We start from the raw sequence: 24,788 nt of genomic DNA on the forward strand, positions 1-24,788 counted from the left end.
ATTTTAGGCGGACTTCTTTTGGCCCAGGGATAGTGAGAAGATTTTGGGTTCCCAATCTCAGTACTCTCTGGGGAACATGTGGGGAGAGACGGTCCTTCAGGTAGGCAGGTCCCAGGCCATATAGGGCTTTAAAGGTAATGACCAGCACCTTGTACCAAACTTGGTACATCACTGGAAGCCAGTGCAGAGTCTGAAGACCCGGCCGAATGTGTCCCCATCTTGGGAGGCCCAATAACAGCCGGGCCGCGGCATTCTGCACCAGCTGCAATTTCTGAGTTCGGCACAGGGGCAGCCCCATGTAGAGGGCATTGCAGTAGTCCAACTTCGAGGTGACCGTAGCATGGATCACTGTTGCTAGGTCGTCGCGATCCAGGAAGGGGGCCAGCTGCCTTGCCCGCCTAAGATGAAAAAACGCGGACTTGGCAGTGGCTGCTATCTGAGCCTCCATCTTTAAGGAAGGCTCCAATAGTACCCCCAGGCTCTTGACCCTGTCCGCCGCCATTAGCGGCGCACCGTCAAAAACTGGCAGGGGGATTCCCCCCCCCCCCGGTCCCCAACGACCCAAGCAAAGGACCTCTGTCTTCGCAGGATTTAGTCTCAGTCCACTCAGTCTGAGCCACTCAGCCACGGCCTGTAATGCCCGATCCAGCTTTTCTGGGGTGCAGGCCGGTCGGTCATCCATAAGCAGATAGAGCTGGGTGTCGTCAGCATACTGGTGACACCCCAGCCCATACCTTCGGGCAATCTGGGCAAGGGGTCGCTTATAGATGTTGAATAACATTGGGGAGAGAACCGCCCCTTGGGGCACACCACAGTCGAATGTGCGCCTCCGGGATAGCTCCCCCCCAATCGCGACCCTTTGTCCCCGACCTTTAAGGAAAGAGGAAAGCCACTGTAAGGCCAACCCCTGAATCCCCGCGTCGGCAAGGCGGCACGTCAGTAACCTATGGTCGACCGTATCAAATGCAGCCGATCTGTAAGTAGGAGGATTGGCTACATCAGAATGTGTGGCTTAATATGCAAAGGTGTTCCTGCTACAAAAAAAGCCCTGAATAGATGTAAATGCACATGTCAGGTTTCTGATATATGAACAGTTTTAAATGCACTTGATTTCTGAATCAACTGAAAGCCATTCAGGAAGGTTGACCTGCAGCTGTATTTCAGCCTTCATGATTTCAGTCTGTGTTTAAAACAGAAAAGGTCTTGTAGCACCTTAAAAACAAATAGTCTTTAACTGAAATTTCTGTGGACTATAATCCGTTAGGCGTTTGTAAAATTTGGGAAGTTTTTCGATTTTTCCACAAATACGGAAACCTCATTCAAACCAGAAAAGGCATAGAGGATGTGTGTCAGTAGCAGTGTTCCTCAAGCAGAAGAAGGCAGCTGATTTTAATTTCAGAAGACACTGTTTTCCAACCGATAGAAAAATGCACTTACAGATAATGCCATCAAATACTTCCAAATATCTGTAACGCTAAAAGGCTGTTGTATATTAACTCCTTTTAAAGGATTTCCTATCCTAAATGGTGGATGTATGCTCTTGTTGCCCGTGTAATGTGTAACAAATGTAAAACTGTAATAAGGAATTGGGGTATGCAGTAAAATACAGTGAGCAGTGCTATTAACTATATGCCACAGTTTCTTTGCACCCTTTAACTTTAAGAAACATTTTAATAAGAAACATTCCTCTATAAAGCCTTGTGCTCTTTGCAAGTGTAGTGGTATCATGACCTGCTTCTCATTTAGTCTAGTTTGCCACATTTAATTGCTATTAACCTTTGCAGAAACTGATCAGTGTTCAGACAGGCATGATTTTAGCCCTGGTGCTCAGTACCTATAATGGAGAAAAATGTATCTCTTCCTTCTGCCTTTTGCCCTCTGCGTCCATTACTGTGAATAATTAGGGAAACTGTCAGAACTTCTGCAGCCTATTTTAAGGTCTTGAGTGTGAGCTTAGTGCATTTGCCTACCTTTACTTCACATTTTGCATATTTAATCCGATCGTTCTTGGCACAGACATTACAGATGACAAGCCCTTCTCCTTTTTAGTCATCTGCTGCAGTTTAATTAGCAGAGTGTTCTTTCTAATCTATGTGCTTTGCCCTCTCGCAAACCCAAGAGAAACAGAGCTAAAGTCTTGTGCTCATTTGCTGACACAGCTTAGATTTTCATAATGAGGTAGCAGGATCCTAATCTGCTCATATGGGAACCAACTTTGGGCAAATATGTTCCTGTTTTTCAGAAATCCTTTCTTGTTTTACATCAAGCAGACATCTTAACATGTTCCCTTCATAGTCATACTAGTCAAATGAAAATAACTTAATTGCTCTCAGGTTAAAAAATGTGGATATAAAGAAATAGGATGATGATTAGCTTGCACTTGTGCAAATGCTGCTACACAGCTCTCCTTGGGAAGGCACCTTTAGCTTCAGCAAATAAAATTAAGATACCTCTTTAAAAGTAAGCAAAAAGAATCTGAAAATCTTGGGATAAAGAAGCCTTTCTTGTCATGTGTTCACATCCAATGTAACGAGCCATCAGAAGAGATCAGATGAAACTGTTGTTTCAATTGGTGCATGGAAGTCTGGGTTTGAACTATCAATAAAAAATTCTGTTACGTACCATTTTTTGTATGTGGCAAACGGGATAATTTCATTCCCAGCTCCCATGTCTGCCACGTCAACTAAAGAAATTGAAATTCTTAGGACGTTAATGGATATGACAGAAAGCAGCCACATGGGTCTGTCTATTTCACATATGGGGAGGGATTATTTTTACATGTACAGAGGATTACGAGCTCCGCTTTAACAACCTAATTATTGTCTCCTGTGGGGTAGGAGAAAAATGGTGGGAGTGCCAAATCAGCAGAGAGGGGGAAGGGATGCAGCTTTCATCTTTCTCCTCCCAGAGCTGTTTGTGAATGCCCATGCATCTGTGATAGGCTTAGAATCCAGCCAGTATGGCATTTGGGGGAAGGCAATTGAAGCAGTAGGAATGCGTTGAGCTGCATTTGTCCCCATCGCTTTTGTGTTTACTTTAAACAAAACTCCCCATTCTCTGGCTTCTAGGTGAATGGGGAAGAAATGTGATTAAATTCACATACACCATTGGAATTACTAGATTATCAGAGTTGTAGCTTTATATACCACTCTCCTTCCCATCTGACTTGAGATAAAATGCTTTCTGCCACAGTATCTGTTGATGGCCAATGTAGGAATGCAAGCACAAAACCCATTTGACTTGCATCTTGCTGACCAATCCCTTTGGGTCTCAAACAGTTTTACTTGGATCTAGTTTATCTATGTTTGCAGTAGGGTGACCTGAGAATTTTTGTTTTTTCATTGTCAGAATTGGCAGATAGAAATGTATTACTACTGAAGAAAATGGGAAGTGGTGGTAGTTCAGTTGCTAGAATGTTAGATTTGGGCTACAGAGACGTGGATTCAAATTTTTCCTGGAACGGAGCTTACTTGGTGACATCGGGCCACGCAGCCTGCATACCTTGCTGTGAGGTCAAAATGGAGGGGAAAACAATTTGCATGAGCTTGGGCTCATTGGTGATAAGGGTTGAATCTATACTTCCAATAGAATAAAATCCCAGTAAGATCTATATTTTTATTTTTTCCTTGCTTATGAATGTAAGAAAGAACAGCATTGAAAAGATTAAAAACATAAATAAGGAACTGTATAACAACCCCAAATTTTGTTTGCAGGATGATGAAGCAAATGCACCTTCTGCTCCTGATCCACCAAACCTTCGCTTACAGGAGCGTGGAACGGGTTTTTGTTTTGATTCCAGGTAAGGTGACTTCTCATAGAGTAGTTTGGCACCAAGTGCATACTCATACATTAGCCTTCTTTGTTAAATTTGAGTGTGAGCACTTTTACAAAATTCCACTGTAAGTGGTTGTGAAATAGTATGGGAGAGTGTCAAATGTCAAAAGCCAAACCTTTCACTGGGTACTCTTTGAATCCCAGGCTTTGTACTTGAAAAATTAGATCCCCACCTTGAATACACCACCATTGTGGCTGCTGTGAAGTCTTATGTTTGTCCCAGCTGCTCTAATGAACAAATTCCTGTTTACTGGCATAATGCAGTCTCTCACCCTTGCAAAACCTACTATAATTCTATGAGTCCTCTTCTTACCCATCTTTTAAAACAGCAGTTTTCAGTCTGAAAAGCAAACTGTCATTACTAGTTTTTTTTCATCCAGTCTGATTCTGTCTTTGTCACCCTTCTCAAATGCCACTCCTTAAAAAGAAGCAGTTCCCATGAGGCCTTTAAGATGACAGGCTCCATCAGGAGTCTCACATTTGGCTGTGCCTATATTTAATCTGAAAGCCATATCAATCAGTTGCCTAATTATTCAATGAAAGGTTGCAATCCTAATTTCGTTTATCTTTTGAACCTCCGTGCTGCCCCTCTAGTATGTTATAGTGCACATCTAGCCAGGTTTTTTTTTTAAAAAATAGCTTTATCCTTATCTCTTATCAAATAGAAAAGGGATATCATGCTATAGGCATCAAAGGAGACATTGCATGGTTCTTGCATAACACAGTGTGGAAATACTTAAATATGTGGAAAAGCCCCTAACTCTGATTCTCAAAGCTTGTGCCTTGTGAGTCCTATAGAAGATCAGTGTTGGCTCTGACCTTGCTCTGATTCCAAGTATAATTTAAATGCCATTAGTAAATAAAATTTTACAGGCAATGGCATGTCAAGCTTGGCTCCCGTCTGTCTTCAATGGTTGCTCTTTCCTTTTATCTCCTAAGCTTCGTGCACATCAAGAAGTGCCCCCTCTGCGAAGTGATGTTTCCCCCTAACTATGATCAGACCAAGTTTGAAGAACATGTTGAGAGTCACTGGAAGGTGTGTCCAATGTGCAATGAACAGTTCCCTCCTGACTATGACCAACAAGGCTTTGAAAGACATGTTCAAACACACTTTGATCAGAATGTGTTAAATTTTGACTAGGTGTTGGCAATTTAGCTTAGATAGAACTCGAATGAACGAGTTCCAAAAAGCCGCTATTATAACTCAAGGCAAGCTGAGTTTATTTAAAGGCTACTGTCAGTAAGCAAGTGCTGTGCATTGCAGTTGATTCAAAGTAAACCTTTGGCCTGTTAGCAAATATTGGGTCAGCCTTCTTACACCTAGCATACACCCAGATCTCTCGTAGCATCACTCAATATGTATTCCCTTGCTAACAAAATGTAGAACACAGGAAACTGAAAGACTTGTGCAGAAACCTCAGAAGTCCAATTGGTAGGAATAGCAGGTTTGACAGAATGATGTGATTTTACTCTTGCTTGTACTACTTAAGGGTATGATTAAATTTCTCATTCCATAATAAACCCAGGTTCCTCTCTAATCTTGCGTATTCCTTCATATAATTGTTGATTCTGACAGTTGCATAACTTATCAAATGGAAGTAGTTTTTACATCTGTTTCAGAAATCTAGTTGCGTTGAGATTTTCATGCTTGCAAAACTGTGTTATAGCAATGTCCCTGCCTGCAAGCGTCATGTGCTCTACTCATTTACCTATTATATCTTCTGCACTAGGAGCTATTACAAAATAAATGTATAAAAATTGCTACCATTTGGCTTCATTTGTACTTGGTAGATTATACCACATGTAAGCAGCTTTTTTCATTCTGACAAGTTATGTTTATAGATACTAAGGTTTCTAGACTCTTCTGCATTCTAATTTGCTCACCCCTCCCCCATCCATCATATTTGTGGTGTGTATCTAAAACACTATATTTTTGGACAGTTAATCTTTAATTTGATCCTTTTGGATAAAATTATTCACTTTTCATCTGTTGTACAATAGTAAAATTAAAGACAAACACTAAATATTGTCTGTGTGGCTTTATTACTAGGCCCCTTTGCATGTATAAAGTTCATGCTTAGATCTTTCAGAGCAGCTTTAATCAGGGATGCTGCAAAATTGGTCCCTGTCCCTTGCAAACAGGAAGGTCTTGTACTTGAACGATGGGATCTTTTGAATCTTCTGTCTTTGAAATTTGCCTTCACATACTAATTAATCAAAAATGCTTTAATAAGACTCAGATTTAAAGTTTCCTTTTCATTTGGAGTTTGGCTTCTTGATTTGTCTAACAGATTGGGCCAACACAGATATAGAGCTCCCGGTCTGAATTCAGATGTAACAGTAAACTGGTTGGCCATTGAAGGAATGTATTGCACGTTGAAAGGCTTTTGTGTTATGCTGTTTATGTTTCTTTCTACTCTCCAAGTCAATTTGACAGATAAGGAAAGAAATAGCAAAGGGATATGTGGCGTACGTGCACACACACTATTTTAGAGCAGCCCTGTCTCCTAGAAAGCCCCCTTCCCTGCTTTGCTGGAGCTACAACAGATATCCAACACAGGCTAAAATACTTAGTCTAGACATATATTCTGTATGCATGCTGTGATCTGATTTAGAAATCTCAAACAGGTGGTGTCTTGTATCATAACCTGTAAGCAATACAAGCAAAGATGATTGATATTGTAAACCAGGTATGAGTACAGTCAGCTCCTATAGCTTGAAAGTAGGTAGCCATTTGAAATATTTTTACTGTGAGCATACAGGTGCTAAGATCATAGTTCACATGATCCATGTTTCAGTGGAGATACTCATGTAATTACTAACCCTTCTACTGGAATTGCTAGTATACATTCAATGTGGAGTATCTGCCTAATATGAATACATGGTGGTCATCTTCCTTCCTTTTTTTATGCTGCTGCACGAAGCATGAGAGATTCTTAATGTTAGGCTGCCTTGTGTGATGTTCCCTTCTCATCACAAATCCTGATTCACCCTAGTGGAGGTTTATCTTTCCCTCTTTATCATTAGCTTCTAGTAGATGAAGACTGATGCTCGATTCTGTATATTTTAATTGTTATTTTATATACATATGTACTGTTTAATATCTTAATTTGCTGCTTTGAAGGCTCTAATTGGGTGGAAAGGTGGGGTGAAATGTTTTAATTTTATTCAGCATTCCTGAGCAGATAGGGTGTTTATGCTTTTTCCCCTTTTGAATCAAACTTTTTAATGATCATGAAAAAAATAAAACAAGCACATTTTTCAGCCAAACAGAGGTGTATTAATTAAAATTTCCCAGGGGAAAAGGGACCAATTAAAATATATTCAGGTACGCCTAGCCCTGTTAGTGAACAGGAAGTAATTTAGCACCATGGAGTGTGGAAGCTGCTTTTAAAACAACCAGGGTATGAAGGATTTAAAGGGATGGGGGAAGGAAAGAAACAGTAATTGAAGGCTCTTCAGTCAGAATTGCTGTAGAGCATATTGCTCTTGTCTTCTCCTTGCTTCCCAAAAAATATGTTAAAGGGATAATAGGTGTGCAGTGCCTAAGTAGTGCTTTGTTGGGCCACATATGGACAAGTACTGATTCAATTTATTAGGCTACAGAGTAATTCTAAAGGAAGATACCAAAAAAAGACAGTAATGCAATGGTTTGACTAGGCTCCTTTCATTCTCTCTATATAGACAATGGCTCTATATAGACAATTGTGTTCTGCTAACAGTAGAGCATTCTGGTGCTAGGAACTGCCTTCCGGAAACTCTTTTTATGATTTTAAAACATCTTTATCCTGATTCCCCCCCTATTTTTATGATTTTAAAATATCTTTATCCTGACTTTCCCCCCTATTTGGGCCTATAAAGCAGTAAGCAATTTTTAAAAAGCCCATTAAAAATCATCTTCAGGAATGAATATATAAAGTGAAAACAAGAATGAGGGTCAGTAAAGGAATGATAAAAATTCACCTTCTGGTGGAAAGTAATGATATGGGGAGGACAGATGCATCTCCCTGGGGAGGGAATTGTGTATTCCAAAGGCCCTCTCTCAGGTTACCCCCTTCTAACTTCAGATGACAGGGAGCACTCAAAGCAGGCCCCCTGAAGCTGACTGTAATGACCAGAGGGGGCCCTTCCTCTGGTCAAAGAGACACATTCCTCCACAAGTGTGCTACTTCCCTGAAAGTAAATACTAACACCCATTGTAGCTAATAGCATGCTCAGATGATCATCTCGCTTTATTATTTGCCATTTGTGTTGCTGAGCAGAGAATCTGTTATATCATTCAGATGAGTAACACTCTTTACAAATCAAAGATCTGAAACAATGAAATGGCACCCAGTTTTGTCTTAGGTCAGAGGCAATTTTTATTAAGTAGGATTCAATTTACATTTATAAGCAGCTTTTATTGAAAGAAATTTTTGATGCACTTTGTGGTGCTCAGTTTTAAAACAAACCTCTTGTGACAACTTAATGAACTTTGTCCCCAACAAAATATAGGAAAAATATAATTTAAAGCACATTTTCACACACAGTACAATACATTCACTATACACAGTATAACAAAATAGTCCCATTTTTACCTGTTTAATACTGTCACAATGACTAGGTAAATCAAAACTGGATTTTAATAGTGGAAAGGAATTGACATGCAACAATATTAATGTCCGCCTGCAGTTTTTCACTGGAAGCAGAAAATGATACCAAAATCTGAATGTTGGAAGATGGGTTTTAAGTATAAGCAGTAAGAGTCTTATATCTGGATCATTCTCGATACCAATGTTGACACGTGTGCTACAAAATGTATCTGTCGTAAGATGGATCAAGGGTGATTTGTTTAAAGGATGCTTTATTTTAAATTTCTTCAGTCCTCATTATGAGGCATTCAGTTCAGAAAAGAAAGCTTAGAGAGAATCCTTTCTCCCTCAATCTTTATATATTTTTAAAAGAATGGAGACTTTTGCATTTCCCAGGTCAGGTATATAGGTTATATATTTATATATTTAAATACAAAATACAAGAGGATTACTTGTAAAACGTAATGTTTTTTGGGTGGGAGACCTTCCCAGTTTCTATTCATGTAACTCTTGCATATTTTGTAAACTATTAACCTTAGACTAGCACTTACACAAGAGGAGAAGACTGAAGGCAGGAGAGCATCAAATAAATGAAGCATTCAGGTATGGTCCAGACACAAGCAGCTCAATGATAGTTCTGACCTCAGGTCTATCTTTTGAGTACCTGCTTCAAGAAGCACTTCATTTCAGTAAGGCTCATGATGTCTCATAGTTTAGAAAGAAACTTTTAATGCTAAACTTGTGGAATGCAACAACCTATAGTAAGTTAGAAAATATAGATATATACATACAAAAATCTGAAGGTACAATACACATATAGAACTAGAAACTCCCTCAACACAAATAGTGTACCCTCCATAAAACATGCCTAGAATTTTTATTTGCAACCACTGGCACGCACTGGTACCCCAGCTGCAAGAATTGGCAACGCATAAAACATTTAAATTTGTTGGCAATAGAGAACTACAAAGTGCTTTAAGACCTCCATCTAAGATGAAGATAATTTCTTTCACACTAGATTTGCACTTCATTTCCAAGTGTCTTTTAATAGTAGATAATTGGGGAGCAATAATGGGACCACAGCAATTTGCTCCTCAGGAGTCTGATGGGTCTTTAACATTATATAACACCTGTACACATAGAAGTAGAATTCTACCGCTAGAGTGATTATTCGGCTAGTTCAAATGGCAAGACATTTCAGAGGAGAAAAGAAACTGCAGGATAATATAAAATACAGCAAGCACACCTTTTATGTATGTTATCTGAGTATGAAAATATTTTTAGCATATGTTAAACATTCTCTTATTTATAATTTCAATACCTAAAACCTTGCTATTTCACTGATCTCTATTACATAAGGCATATTAACCAGGTGGATAATGGGGGGATTGTTTTGGTTTTGCAAGCACAGGGGAACAGATGCACTGAACTTCAACCACATTACAATCTTGAAGTTATCTCAGTGCCAAGCTTTCTTCCTCTCCCCTCTTTTTACTCATTTAACACTGAAAAACAGATAAAATATACACTGTCCCCTAAATATCCTTTTTCAGGTTGGGGGAGAGGGATATTTTGAAGAATCTGTAGCTTTTAGCACCTGATAGCAAAGTAATGTTATATGGGCATGATGATTACATGTGCAAATGTACAAAATAACTCTACAAAGATAACATCATTCCAAAATTACAGAAAAAAATGGTAAAGCATGCATTTAAATTCTTTAAGGGATTGCTGAATGCTTCCCCAAGAGGAGGTGGCTGTCTTCAAAATCAGCAACTGCTGGTGAGGATTCCTTGGCACATTTGTGACCAGCCAGTTATTGCTGCATCTTTCTGATAATCTCAGCAGACACTGGTGGGTGGAAATTGATTGTATGGTGCCGCAGACCCTGAGCTGTCTTGTAACTCTTTCCACAACGGCATTTGAATGGCTTCCGCACACGGATCTGCGTCCTGTGGCCATTCTTGGCATGGTATTTTATACCATTAACATTCTGTGGAAAGAGGAGGTATAAATTTTAGTAAAACAGCTAAAAACAGTCAGGTGAAGCCTACATTCCGTAATGGCATTTCAGTTGGGACTATAATAATAAAATACTTAAGGAAAGCAGATCATTAGGCACTGGGCTATACATCTAAACATGGCAATTTACAGTCTTAATATATTGAAGCTGATTTTATGGATCTGTAAAAGTAAACAGCATTTTTGCTCATGTTTTCTTCACTACTCCTTTGTATTCTGTCTGTTTTCCTAGGACTTTTGATAGGGTAGGGGTAGGCCAGCAGATTATGAAGTAAAATATAATAATGTATAATAGAAGCCATATTGGCTTTTTAAACAGGCCGGGTCCATAATGAACCAAGCAGAAGTTTTTCAGTTACTTAAGATCAAGAGCCCTGAGACTGGAAGAGCCTTCATACAATGAAACTGTTTACCACTAAAATTAAGTTCTTTCTTATAGCTGCTGACCAGCTACAGGTTACTTGTAGCCAGCACCTCTCAGAGCACGCCAAGCAATGACAATTTTTTAAATTCCTGTTTTCATTTCTATGCCTGCCATGGACAGCTAAGCAACACAAAACTCATTACAGGCATGGAAAGGAAAAAGACTAGTTTCTTCCTAGCATCTGTTGGATTTTACCTCAGAGCTAGATCCTGTCCTCAGGCTGGCTCCATTTCCTACCAATTCGTATCTAGACACAAGCACAAACTAAGTTCCCTTGTAAAAGAAACAGAGTATGGTATCCAGCTGCCTCAAAAACAAGGGGATTGGTTGACAATAGGTTAATTTAAACAAAGGAAGTTATGCTTTGAACTTGCCCTAGAAAGTACAGAGCCAAAGTTTTGCTTACATCTGACAGCAAATGCTTCCATTTTAGGTTCTCACAGGAAATTATACTTGTTGTGAAAATAAAAACAGAAGTTATGTTGTGATAAGTTATTTCTATTTGCTATATATTTTGCTTTTCTACAGCAGTGTTCAGGCAGCATACATGTTTAAACAAGGTAATGGATATAAAGTGATAATCAAACAGCAACAGCAGCATAAAAACAATTCTAAAAGCAACAAAGCAATTACAGCAGCACTAAAAGCCTAATAATAAAACACACATCAGCTCCCAAATTAAAAATAGACAAAGCAAAAACAGCAACAATCTTCAAGAAAATGCCTTTCATTTGCCTTCTCTGGAATTGCTAATAGAGCATGACATTTTAATCTATTCAACTGTAGTCAGATCTTACACATCTGTTCAGTTCTTAGCCATCTGTTATGTGTGTGCCATGAAATCTGCTTATGGCAAACCCAGCAAAGGGCTTTCAAGGCAAGTGAGAAGCAGAAATAGTTTGCCATTGCCTTCCTAAGTACCAATGCTGCTTAGATTTTGAGATCTGACAGTATTGGGCTATACCAGGGGTGGCAAAACTGCAGCCCCAGAGCCACATGTGGCTCTTTTGCACACATTGTGTGGCTCAAAGCCCCCACCACTCAATCGACTGGCTTGCAGAATATATTTAAAGTTGCTTTCTTTCCACCTCTCCTTCCTTCCTTCCTTCCTTCCTTCCTTCCTTGAGGCCCTCAAACATCTGACATTTATTCTATGTGGCTCTTACATTAAGCAAGTTCGGCTACCCTTGGGCTGTACTATACCATTCCACATCCGTTGTAGCTATCAAAGGGTCAGTTACTGTCTCCGTCTCTTTGCCCGTTTTGTAGAGTTAACATTTTCTTGGTTCTTCTTCAGCTGTACAGTTCTCCCATACAACAGGCAGCACATGCCAACCAGGGTTTGGACACCATAGGCCCCTGCCCCCCACCCTGTGCCTGCCCCGCTCTCCCCTCACCATTCCTGGCCTCAACAGGAAGAGTTTTCCCCTCCACCTTCCCTCCAATCTCTATGGAAAGTGGAATGCTTGCCCATATTCTGCACCATAGAAAAGCCATTTAACGCTTTGTTCAGGTTGTCTCTTTTGTTCTCAGCCCACTTCCCCTCTTAAGGTAGCCCAGCCACTTGCAACCCAGTCTGCCAGTGGCACTTGAGCAGGGTGGCCTTAAGGAAATCTCGCCTCCTTCCACACTGAGCTCCAAGCATTTGGCAGTGCCACTTAGGTAGGAAACTATTGAAATCCGTTTCTCTCCAGTCAGTGGGAGACTTCGCAGAGAGCCAGCCCAGGAATTGAAGTGTCCAGGAAACTGCTGTGGCCACCACTGGGGGGCATGTGCTGCACCCGCAGCTGGCAGACCGAAGCCAGACAGAACCTGCCTGCTTCCCCTTCCTGTGCTGCCTGGTCACTGGTAGATCTTCCTCCTGGGTGCACCTGACTCAAACCCTCCCCCTTCGCCTGTACCAAAGGAAGGGCTAACAGGGAGCAGAGGGGGGGCTCTGGCCAAGGAGCCTCTTGCTTGTGGTGTGCTGTGCTTGTATGCTCTGCTGGGAGCTAGACGGCACTTGCTGCCATCAAGGGAGGCAGGAGCGTGAAAGAGAAGTGCCCCATCCAGTCTCCAGAGGCAACTTACTTAAGGCGGCTTCTTTGGCAGCCTTTGTGGGCCCTCCACTCTTTCCTGTCCCTCCACCACCAGCAGACTCAAAAGGCAGCCCTGCCCAGCCTCAGCCTCACCTGTCCCTGGAGATCGGATGGGATCTGTTGCTTTCCGCCTGCATTCCTGATCCTGCTGTGAAGGGTCTTTTCTTGCCCTGCTGCCCCTGCTCAGCCCCTTCTCCACTGCTGCTCAGCTGCAGCACTCTTGGTAGGCAGAGAGGTGGGCGGCAGCAAGGGTGACTGCAGCAGCGGCAGGAAAGGGACATCCATTGCCCCCCCCCGGGGCCAGGTGGCATCCCAGGCGGCTGTCTATCTGGCCTACTGGGACGCCCCAACCCTGATCCCAACTCTCTCCCTCTACCCAGCAGGTGAATGGCATCAAAAGACTTAGGTGTGTGTCTGAGGTGGGGGGGTGCTACCTGGCCTAATGTCTCTACGTCAACATAGCTTGTTTCATGTTAGATTGCTTGAGGGCTGTTCTGTAGTCCCTCGCTCAACTTGAGGACTACTCTCCTATTTCTTTGCCCAACTTAAGCTGCTCTTTGTCTCTGCTTCAGCTTTTTTTAAAAAGCTGACTGAGATGCTGTATGAGTCCACTCCATTTGTGCTCTACAGAGATGGAAGTTGGTGTGGAACTATTTAATAATGGCAATTGCATAATGTGGTTAGCAAAGATACTCTTATTCTTCTCTTCTTACTGACAAAATTGGAGGTTGAGGAAGCAACCTTACTTTTTTCATTGTGTTCCTTGATTCACATTCTCAGGATAAATGCTTTGTGACTTGAAGTCTCAGGCTTTAAAGGTACATTAGCATAAGAGCAGCCAAGCTAGATCATACCAATGGTCCATTTGGTTCAGTGTCCTATTTCACACAATGGTCAATCAGATACCCCCAGAAGTTTTACAAAGCAGGGCAGTACCCCTCTGTGCAAGCACCAGTCATTTCTGACTCTGGGGTGACGTTGCATCACATTTTCATGGCAGACTTTGGTGGTTTGCCATTGCCTTCCTCAGTCATCTATACTTTCCCCCCAGCAAGCTGAGTACTCATTTTACTGACCTTGGAAGGACTGAAGGCTGAGTCATCCTTGAGCCAGCTACCTGAACCCAGCTTCTGCCAGGATCGAACTCAGGTTGTGAGCAGAGCTTGGACTGCAGTACTGCAGCTTTACTGCTCTGTGCCACGGGGCTCTAGTCTTTATACATGTAGATTAGAATTAAATTAAGCAAAAACAAGGCACTGGCTTTTAAAGAAGTACCCCAATATAATAAGCTCACCTTATATCGCTTTTTACACCCAGGTACAGGGCAAGCAAAAGGTTTTTCATCCCCTCCATTCATACACATGGAACTTAAGATAGCTTCAGAGCTGATGGCACTTTCTGTGGTCCAGGATTCATCACTGTCTGAATCTTCATAATCTACTTCTTCCTCATCATATTCACTGCCTAGGAAAAAAGAGCAGGGGAATAAAATAAGAATTAAGTTACTATAATGGCACATTTCATGTTTATTACTATCCTCCATATTCTCTGTCTCATCTGCTCCCGTCCTGGTTCATTTGGCAGTGGACAGGGAGTTTTAATTATTATAAAAGTGTTTCTCATTATAGCCAATACTTCATAAGACTGGCAGCACTACAGTGGCTACATAATTGCTGCTAATATATTACATAAACTATTTTCTATAGCTTCTTTCTAAATATTGATGGAAAGAGATAGTTTCCTGACAAAGAAGTGAAAGAGTGTGTGTGTTTGTGTGGAGGATAACTAAACACTTTTTTAATTAACTCCCCTGCTAAAGCAGGTTTTTAAGGCTTTTCCTTTACACAATAAAACTCTTGAAGGGCATAATTCTTGAGATCATAAACGGTGTAAAATAATATGTTGACAAGTCTTAATACATTTACTAGCCCTCTGGAATTAATACGAATTATAGCACAACATTAATAAGAATTATATTGTAGCAATTACAGCTGTGAAATTCATTCCCCCAGGTGTGAGGATAAATGGCATTGTGTGCTACCCTAATATGGCATTATGTTCCAGATAAACTACAGCAGTCTTCTGAGGGCCACGTGGCCAGCTTTTTAATTTTATTTTTTAAAGTTGCAATAAATATTAATAAAATGCCGTGTGAGGGGCACATTTTTTTAAAAAGGAAACTAAGAGTAGCGGAGAAGGCAGACTTGGCAGTAGCTGCAGTGAGAACATGTAACAAGAAGCAGAGAGAGAGAGAGAGAGATTCACTTGCCAGTCTTCACCAGTGATGTTGACTGTCACTGCTGGGTCTTTCTGCCCTCTGTCTTGAGTCACACATTTTTGTTCTGGCTTTATGACTTCAAATAATTGTATATCAGAACCAAAAGACACACTAGATGTATGTCACAAGCTCACTAGGCACTTGGCCGGAATATGGCATATGCTGGAATAATTGGCTCCCAACAAAGAGGTCAGAGCCAAATTCCCCCTTCCATGCTCACAAAAGAAGGGAGCAATTTCTACCTATTCCACCTTCCTTCTGCAGACTCTATGTTGCCTCTTATGCCATCCCTGCAGGTCTCTGATTCTCAAGAGTGGATGTTGGGTCTGCAGTGGGAAGGAAAATACACGAAAGGTGTGTTCTATGGGCTTTGTTGCTGCTGCTGCTGCTCCAATCCATGATTTTAGTGTCCGAATCTAGCTTCATGGACATATTCTCTTCCCCCACCCCACCCAGTCTCTCTTTTTCTGTGGAACAATTCCCTATTCACTTTCCTTTCCAGTACTATTGCCTATGATTTAGATTCTTGTTGCAACAAATGCTAACCACGGTTAACAATTAGGGCCACCAACCTCCAGCTAGGGCCTGGAGTTCTCTGGAATTACAACTGATCTCCAGATGACAATGCTCAGGAGGAAAGGGCAGCTATCAAGGCCAAACCCCATGGCATCTCATCTTCAGGGAGCTCCTCCCCCAAATCTCCAGGAATCTCCCAAGCCAGAGCTGGCAATTCTAATTAACCTTAACCAGCTTCCTACAAAATTATAGGTTGTAATCCACTTCAGAACATGGTTTCAGATTCTGGTTTAAGAGATAACGATGGTTGGTGTCACTTAGGCTTACCAATCCCCAGGTCCCAGCAGGGGTTCTTCTGCTTTCTCAGGCTCCTTCCTGCCCCCAGTCAGCTGGCCAGCAGGGGGAAACCCCACCCCCACAGCCACCATGTGACTTTCCACCTCCGGAGGCTTCAGTCTCCGATTGGAAAGGCTTCCTCTTGGGATGGTGTGTCTGTGTTACTTTGAAGAAGTTGGCAGCAACTCGTGAGTAGAGATGCCAATCCCTCACTTCAGAGTCGCTAGAAACAGGAGGGGAGGAAGAAAATGTCTGCTGGGCACATCATTATTCCCTATGTGGAGATCGATTCTCATAGGGTATAATGGTGAATTGATCTGGAGGTATCGGGGGATCTTGGGGGGGGGGCTGTTTTTTGTGGTAGAGGCACCAAATTTTCAGTATAGCATCTAGTGCCTCTCCCCAAAATATCGCCCAAGTTTCAAAACGATTGGACCAGGGGGTCCAATTCTATGAGCCTCAAAAGAAGGTGTCCCTATCCTTCATTATTTCCTATGGCAGAAAGGCATTTAAAAAGGTGTGCTGTCCCTTTAAATGTGATGGCCAGAACTCCCTTGGAGTTCAATTATGCTTGTCACACCCTTGCTCCTGGCTCTGCCCCCAATGTCTCCTGGCTCCACCCCCAAAGTCCCCAGATATTTCTTGAATTGGATTTGGGAACCCTAGTGTCAGTTGAGTTATATCGCTAAACAATGTCAAGGGAATGGAGGATGGAAGAAGAAAGAGCACAAGGTTTGCCCAGGATTTACAAACCATAGTTTGCATTAAACAATGTGATGTTTCATTTTGTATATGCAAAATAATTCCCTATTGATATGCCCTTGCTTCAAGGAATATTTAATCAAGAACTGCCCTTGATGGCTTGGAAGCTTCCACTGGTACAACATGTGCATTCAGGCTTTTGTTTGGAATTATCACTCAAAACATAGAACACCTGTCTTTCAGCATCAGCACTAGCTATGCTGAAGTGCCTGTCCTTCAACATAAGTGCTAGTTCTTTCTAGGCTTGGTTCAAGGTGCTGGTTTTTACCTTTAAAGTCCTTCATAACCAGGAACCCTCGTATCTATCAGACCATATCTCCTGATATACTTCCATGCACCAGCTGTGCATTTCAGATTACCTCCATTTTGAAACAGTCTGCTCTGTCTCAGTTTGGACTACAATATTCTTGGTACTTGGTCCCATGGGCCATGTGCATATTGGTTTGTCTGGAAAAGTGCACCTTTGCTGCCTGCTTTTCACATGTAATATTTTCATTTTTGGAGTTTTTTTATGGAGGATAGTGAAGTCGTGGGAAGGTTACAGTAGATGGGTTTTGCTGTGCGTTTAACTAGGTTAATTTATGTTTGTGTAATTATTGGACTATTGTTTTATTTTCACTGCAACTTGGGTGTTGCATACGTAAGTTATCTTTCCTAGAAGAAAGACAGGATACAAATATGTTAAATAAATGTGCACAGTAATCTGATTAAGATCACTTAATAGAGTTGCCAACCACCAGGTGACACGTGGAGATCTGCTATTGCAGTTGATCTCCAGACAACCAAGATCTGTCCCCCTGGAGAAAATGGCTGCTTTGAAGGCTGGACTCTGTCATTATACCCTGCTGAGATCCCTCCTCTCTCTAAACCCCACCCTCTCCAGGTATTTCCCAACCCAGAGCTGGCAACCCTAGCACCTAAATATTTAACTGAATTTCTCAATGTTTCACCCTAGTGCTAGATTTACAACAGAAATTCCATGAACATTCTGGTGTGTATTTCATTTCAATAGAGGGATCCATTCCAGATATGCATTCCTTATCACATGTTGATTGGATTCTTCCATTGTAATGAGTGAAGAGATGCTTCAGGAAGGGAAAGCTCTGTGAACTTTAAGGTTTACACAGCCATAAGCAATGGTTGGATTGACTTTTATCAAAAATAAACCATGGGACTTGCAAATTCGGCAATACATTTATACTGTAATCAGGGCTTTTTAATGGAAAAATCCAGCAGGAATTCATTTGCATATTAGGCCACACACCCCTGACACCAAGCCAGCTGGAACTGCATTCCTGTGCATTCCTGCTCAAAAAAAACCCTGATTGTAATGCCAAACAGTGGCACACCTTTTGAAGACCACTGAGTTAAATGGATTTAGAAGGCTGTAACTCTGGTTAAGATTGCACTGTAAAGGGTTATGATGCAAGAGAAAATTTAAAGAAACACTAGCTAGGCATAGTGGAAGAGTTTAATTTTAAATTAAACAAATTAGACAATTTTGTCTTATTTCAATTTGGAGTATTTTGCAAAGCTCACCCATCAGACACCCCTTTACACATACTCAGGTTGTAATACAAATGTAAGCAAAGCTTTTGGAATATTAACAGCTATTAACATTTGAGGGGATTAATCTGTTCAGTGATTCATATCTCTTTCAAACTTGTGTACACAAAAGGCATCTACGCTTACATAACCAGCTCTCTTGCTTACACAGGAATGGAAACTTGAGATATTTTAGCCACAGGCTTTGTTCAATGATATGTTTTCACTCAGCTGTGTATTTAACCAGCCTCTGTATTGTTGAGATTGTGCCATTCTTTAAATGTCCGCCTGTCCTGATGTGGATGAACCAAGAGCCATCTAATATTTGCCACATTTCCACAAATACAGTATGTCACAGAAGTGAGTACACCCAGCTTGTATAACAGTGTAAATGGACATAGAGTTCACTAGAGCTTCACAGGTAGCTTCACTGTGCCGGCAGTACTCATGCAGCCCCAGACCATGACATTGCTACAGAGGTTGAAGGGGTGGGAGGGGTCAGCCTGTCAGTGCTTAGACCATACGCCACACATTGCATCAAATTGGTCTGCAGAGCTCTCGTCCCAGAAGGACGCCTCTTCTAAAGACAATGCACAAGAAAGCCCGCAAACGGTTTGCTGCAGACAAGCAGACTAAGGACATGGATTTCTGGAACCATGTCCTGTGGTCCGATGAGACCAAGATAAACTTATTTGGTTCAGATGGTGTCAAGCATGTGTGGTGGCAACCAGGTGAGGAGTACAAAGACAAGTGTGTCTTGCCTACAGTCAAGCATGGTGGTGGGAATGTCATGGTCTGGGGCTGCATGAGTGCTGCCGTCACTGGGAAGCTACAGTTCATTGAGGGAACTATGAATGCCAACATGTACTGTGACATACTGAAGCAGAGCATGATTCCCTCCCTTCGAAGACTGGGCCGTAGGGCAATATTCCAACATGATAACCCCAAACACACCTCCAAAACGACCTCTGCCTTGCTAAAGAAGCTGAGGGTAAAGATGATGGACTGGCCAAGCATGTCTCCAGACCTAGACCCTATTGAGCATCTTTGGGGCATCCTGAAATGGAAGGTGGAGGTGCGCAAGGTCTCTAACATCCACCAGCTACGTGATGTCATGGAGGAGTGGAAGAGGACTCCAGTGGCAACCTGTGAAGCTCTGGTGAACTCTATGTCCAAGAGGGTTAAGGCAGTGCTGGAAAATAATGGTGGCCACACAAAATATTGACACTTTGGGCTTCATTTGGACATTATCACTTAGGGGTGTACTCACTTTTGTTGCCAGCAGTTTAGACGTTAATGGCTGTGTGTTGTGTAATTCTGAGGGGACAGCACATTTATACTGTTATACAAGCTGTAGACTCACTACTTTACATTGTAGCCGTGTCATTTCTTCAGTGTTGTCACATGAAAAGATATACTTAAATATTTACAAAATGTGAGGGGTGTACTCACTTCTGCGACATACTGGATTTATCAATATTCATGACAATTCGGTTGCCAACTCCAAACAACATCTGAGATCTCCCAGAATTTCAAGTGATCCCCAGACTACACAGATCAATTCTTCTGGAGGACATGGCTGCTTGGAAGATGGGCTATAGTATTATACACCACTGAGGTCCCTCCCCTCCCTATACCCTGGTTTCTCCAGGTTCCACTCCCAAGTCTCCATGAATTCCCCAATCTGGAGCTGGCAACCTCACAATTGTATGGTAACTATCAGTGTTCCCTCTAAGCTGAGTAAGTATGAGCTAGCTTAGTTTTTTAGCCTCTGACTCACACATTTTTGTCTTAGCTCAGGAAAAATGGCGCAAGAGCAAACTAATTTATGCAGTAGCTCACAACTTTAATGCAAGCAGCTCATGAGGTAGAATTTTTGCTCACAAGACTCCACAGCTTAGAGGGAGCATTGGTAACTATATTGGCAGTGGGCCTAAGACTCATGGTAGAGTTCCACTGTCCACATCCTATCCAATGTTGTTCCAGTTGCCTAGCTTATGTAGATGAAACAATTTCATTAATCCCCCCCCCCATTTTTTTTCTCCTCAGAGGTGCAATAAATTACTGTATCAGGTGTACAAACAAATCTAGGACCACCAGCTGGTGGCATGCCCACTGGTGGCAGGCTGAAGGAGAAATTCATTTTGGCCAAAATAGACCGTTTTTATTTTTGCTTCTTTTTAAAAACAATAATAAAAAAGGAAATTAGCTCAAATGAAACTCAACCCTTAGACATTTGCCAAGTCAAATGCCACTCTGAATCAGACTTTTAAAACAGTCTGTAAGAGACTTGCCCTATAAAATTATGAAGTGCCCTTCAAGCAGACAACAGGATGTTCTGTTGGCTGGAAATACCCTCAAGAGGAATAAAACAATATTGTTGTTGGAATATCCTTGGCTTCAGACATTTCTTATAATGCTTATATGGAACCAAAAGCCAGGTATGCTTCAAAAAGTCTCTGTTCAGAAAAACACACATGCCATTTTCAACATTAAAGTTTGGATCCAGCTAGTTTTCTGGTGGTAAAAGGGTAGAAGAGGTCCTCTGACCATAAAAAAGGCTATGCTAAGAATCATGGGACCTAAATTTACAAAAGTCATGTGCAACTGGAAAAGCAGAATGAAGGGAAAGTGGGCTGAGTGAAAAAGCTAGCTGGAGCCAATGCTACATAATCTTGCATGTTAGTAGAAGTGGGCGTATGTTGATATAAAGGCACAACTTCTAGGAAGTCATTATATAAATATACATCATCAAAAACAGAATAGTCCATGATCTAAAAGGCTACTTTCAGTGCTATTCTAAACAGAGTTACTTCAGTAACCCATTTATTTCAATGATCTTCAGCTGCACTGACTCTGCATAGGAAGAATTCTGCATGTACACAAAAACTTATACCCAGATTTAAACCTTGTAGGTCTTAAAGGTGCCACTGGATTCAAACTTCGTTCTTCTGCATAGGCCTGTACATTTAGGTTCCTGGAGGGTTTTGTGCTAGTTCAAATACTTTTCCCCTTAAATAAATGTTCTCCTGCCAATGCTATGTGGTGAACTGCTTTTGAAACATATCATTTGCTCGTTGGCCCTTTTGGCTTCAAAAGTGGTGCCAAGGTTCTTTGGATATTAGCCACTGGTTTCAAATCAGGGCTAGTAGCAGCCAGTTCTGTACGCTTGCTCTATAAACCAGTTGATTAGCCCATATAACTTCTTTCTTTGGATCACTTTGACAAATTTTCTTTACCCCACTGGAGGAGTCAAACTTTCTGCCATTTCTCTTAACTCTGTTCTGACCAGCATCTCTGTCTATCTCCTACTTTGTTCATTTTGGATAAACAGAACTGGCATTCAAGCAGGCATGCTTATGACTGCCATCTCACTGTGAAACCAAATATTTCCTGCAGCCTCAAACAATCACTCGTAAAAAACCAAACTGAGATTAGCATTTTGTGTGGGACTTGCAGATTCATAAAAAAGTTTTATGAGAGTACTTCTTATTTTAAGACAACCAATCTATGGATATTGAAACTGCTTCCTTGAAATAAAATGTGGTAAATTAGTTTTATGGGGGTGATTTCTATATAACACTAATTTATTGATTTTTACCTCACATACACTTCCCATGTTTATTGTTATAGATAATGAATCCATATGAGTGAAGATCAGATGGAAAGACAGATTCAATTTTCCAGAGAGAAACAATCTTCAGAAGTTAAGGAGGTGGGGTGCCCAGAGGAGAAATATTGCTCAAAATCAGAGCTATAGCTTCTACTGATATGCATGGCAACACCAGAGGATGTACTAAGAACAAAACATATACAGAGAGATCTTCCAGTTCTCTAGCATCACCTCTTAGCTTTGTAGTGTCCCTTTTATGCATACAGTGTTTTCTCTGTTAGAATCTGCATCTGAATTGCTTTCCTTGCTCTCCGCAGTACTCACAGCCAACATGTGGGAGTAGGCCAGGTAGATGGCCATCTAGGGCGCCACTTGGCCTATGGGGGTCACTGCTGGGTGCCCCCTCTCCCCACACGGCATGTGTGCTCTTTGGAGCCTGTCCTCCCCAAGAGAAGGCAGGCTTCATGGGGTACATGTGCTGCCCTGCCACTTTTGCATTCCCTGGGTCTGTGCTACAGTGAAGGCAGCTGTCCCCAACCCCACCCAGCCTTCCCAGGTCGTGGGAAGGCTAAGCAGGGACAGGGAGCAGCGAAGCAGCAGGCGCACTCAGGCTCTGAGTGCACCAGCTGCTGTGCCCCCCCGCCCCACTGGCAGTACTTACCTGTCTCTGCAAGAGCAGAACTGAATGTTTCAGGGAGTTCAATCAGAACTTTGCCGGATTGAACCAAAAGTTGATTAGTACAGTATCAGGTTTCCTTTTCCTTTTATTAATAAGCTCTTCTGGCAAAAGATCTTAAGCATAAAAATCAATGCAACAAGACAGAAAACATTTACAAATTGAAACCCATCTTGATAGTACTTTAAAGAAACAACAGATCAAGTTATTACTTAATTTGGCAACAGATCAAGTTATTACTGGAGCGGTATCTGCCAATAAAAGATAGATCAGCCAAGATTATCAGGAAACTGATATCTGACAATGATGGGCATGATCCAAAAATTTCTGAACAATCTCACTGAACTCAAAAGTGACATGTGATGATCCATAGTTTCTGTTGCACTAGACTCACAAAAATGATCTGAGACAATAATTTGAGAATGAGGTTTTAGCAAAGCATCTTCTGTGGTTGGCAAAACACTGTGCCAAGCACGAAAGCACACCTGTGATTAGGGACTGTAAAGAATAAGTATGAGGGGAGGGCTGAAGAGGGGGAGTCCCCTATTGCAGAAATAGAACATATACATGAGACTATATACTAACACAGTCTAGTTCAATTATCCTCCTCTTGATCATCCTCAGAGCTTCCTAATACAAACCCTAATGAGCTTCCTAATAGTTCACATTCCTAACGATAATGAAGGAAAGGCCAAAGGATTTGAGTCTATTATCCACAAACTTTTCCCAAATCCTTCTAAAAGTAACTTTCTTCAGTACATATAAAAGTTTCACCTGGATACTGGACATCAAGAAAAGAACTTTCACCCTTTTATCAATCTAGGCCCTAGTCTCCAGTGAGCCCTGTGCAAAGCAGGGGTGTCAAACTTATTTGTTATGAAGGCCGGATCCGACATAAATGAGACCTTGTCGGGCAGGGCTGTGTGTGTCATAAAATGTAATGTCAGGTAACAGAGATATAAACTTTATAAAAGACATAAACACAATTAAAGATTTTAAAAAAAACTTTTAAAAAACATGATTAAAACATTAGCGCTCATTGGTCTTAAAGGTGCTTTCTTTGTATCTCTCTCATGTGATCCAGGAAAGCTCTGGCTCTTTCCTTTCCTTCCTTGAGGGAAGGAACATCAATCAATAGAAGGAAGAGAGGCTTGGCTCAGTAGCTCTGCTGTGCAATTGAGAGAGCCTGGCAAAGCAAACTCTGCCTCCCCACCTTCTCCAAGGGAGGAGCCTCAGCCAATGGAGAAAATAGAGGCTTTGTTTTGTAGCTCCTGTGCAATTGAGCAAGCCTGGCAAAGTAAGCTGTGATGCAGAAGGAAGAGAGAGAGGGAAAGAAGCAGATGATAGCCAGTTGCTCAGGGGCCTGATAGGAGCCCTCCGGGGGCCTGATTCAGACCCCAAGCTGCATGTTTGATACTCGTGCTGTACTGTAAGTACAGTTCCTGCAATATAGCTAGGCACTCCTAGCTGTGGTGAAAGAACTTAGGAAGTGGAAGATCTATGGACTCAGACTCTATTAATCCAAATGCCTACCCCAAATAAAACCTGAAGGATTATCTGAAATTAAAAGCTTCAATAGCTGCAGGTACATACTGTACTGCATTATGCCCACGTAATTTCTGTAACTGAGTAAAGATTAGTTTTCCTCATAAGATTGTAACCAAATGCAACTCCCAGATATTTCAAGTGGACCACCTGTGCTCTCCCCCCCCCCCTTGATAGTCCAGATTTTCTGTTTATTACAGGAACTTTTTGGGGGGTGAAAGTAGCTATTAATCAACAGCAGCCACCATCCAAAATGTGTAAGAGCATCAAACTAGGATCTGGGAGACCCGAGTTAAAATCTCCACTCTTGTCAAGAATGGATGACCTTGGAATACTCACTCACCCACTCACTGTATCACCTACTTCAGAGAGGAGAATGATATAAGCTAATTTGGGCCTCCACTGGGGAGAAAGATGGGGTATGAATTTAATTAATAAATCAAGCTGAAGACTAAGGGGACAAGGAAGTCTGGTAGGTGGGAAGGAGATAAGGAAACAGAAAAAGGGGAGAGGATATGGGGGCTGCAAAGTGGAGGAAAAGAGGAAATTGTGTGGGGAGGGGGATATAGGTGAAAATGTGGTTCCCCA

The 24,788-nt window shown here is 41.7% G+C and overlaps 2 protein-coding genes across 7 annotated transcripts in view; one reads left to right on the top strand and one right to left on the bottom strand.

Annotated features, from left to right (window-relative positions):
- TAX1BP1 (Tax1 binding protein 1) overlaps positions 1–5,858 on the top strand; it is a 47,129-nt gene extending 41,271 nt beyond the window's left edge. For all 6 annotated transcript variants that reach the window (XM_060248694.1, XM_060248699.1, XM_060248696.1 and 3 more), the window contains 2 exons: positions 3,714–3,799; positions 4,774–5,858. In XM_060248694.1, coding sequence (XP_060104677.1) covers positions 3,714–3,799; positions 4,774–4,975 — 288 coding nt within the window. In that variant the 3' untranslated portion in view covers positions 4,976–5,858. The remainder of the gene's footprint in view (positions 1–3,713; positions 3,800–4,773) is intronic.
- A 2,312-nt stretch (positions 5,859–8,170) lies between these two features.
- The window catches only part of JAZF1 (JAZF zinc finger 1), a 188,232-nt gene continuing 171,614 nt past the window's right edge, over positions 8,171–24,788 (bottom strand). Inside the window, exons 4-5 of the mRNA XM_060248701.1 lie at positions 14,224–14,393; positions 8,171–10,398 (exon numbers count right to left, since the gene is read on the bottom strand). Of these exons, the coding sequence (XP_060104684.1) occupies positions 10,222–10,398; positions 14,224–14,393 (347 nt within the window). The 3' untranslated portion in view covers positions 8,171–10,221. The remainder of the gene's footprint in view (positions 10,399–14,223; positions 14,394–24,788) is intronic.

This window comes from Heteronotia binoei, chromosome 10, assembly GCF_032191835.1.
Source record: "Heteronotia binoei isolate CCM8104 ecotype False Entrance Well chromosome 10, APGP_CSIRO_Hbin_v1, whole genome shotgun sequence".
Lineage (NCBI taxonomy): Eukaryota > Metazoa > Chordata > Lepidosauria > Squamata > Gekkonidae > Heteronotia > Heteronotia binoei.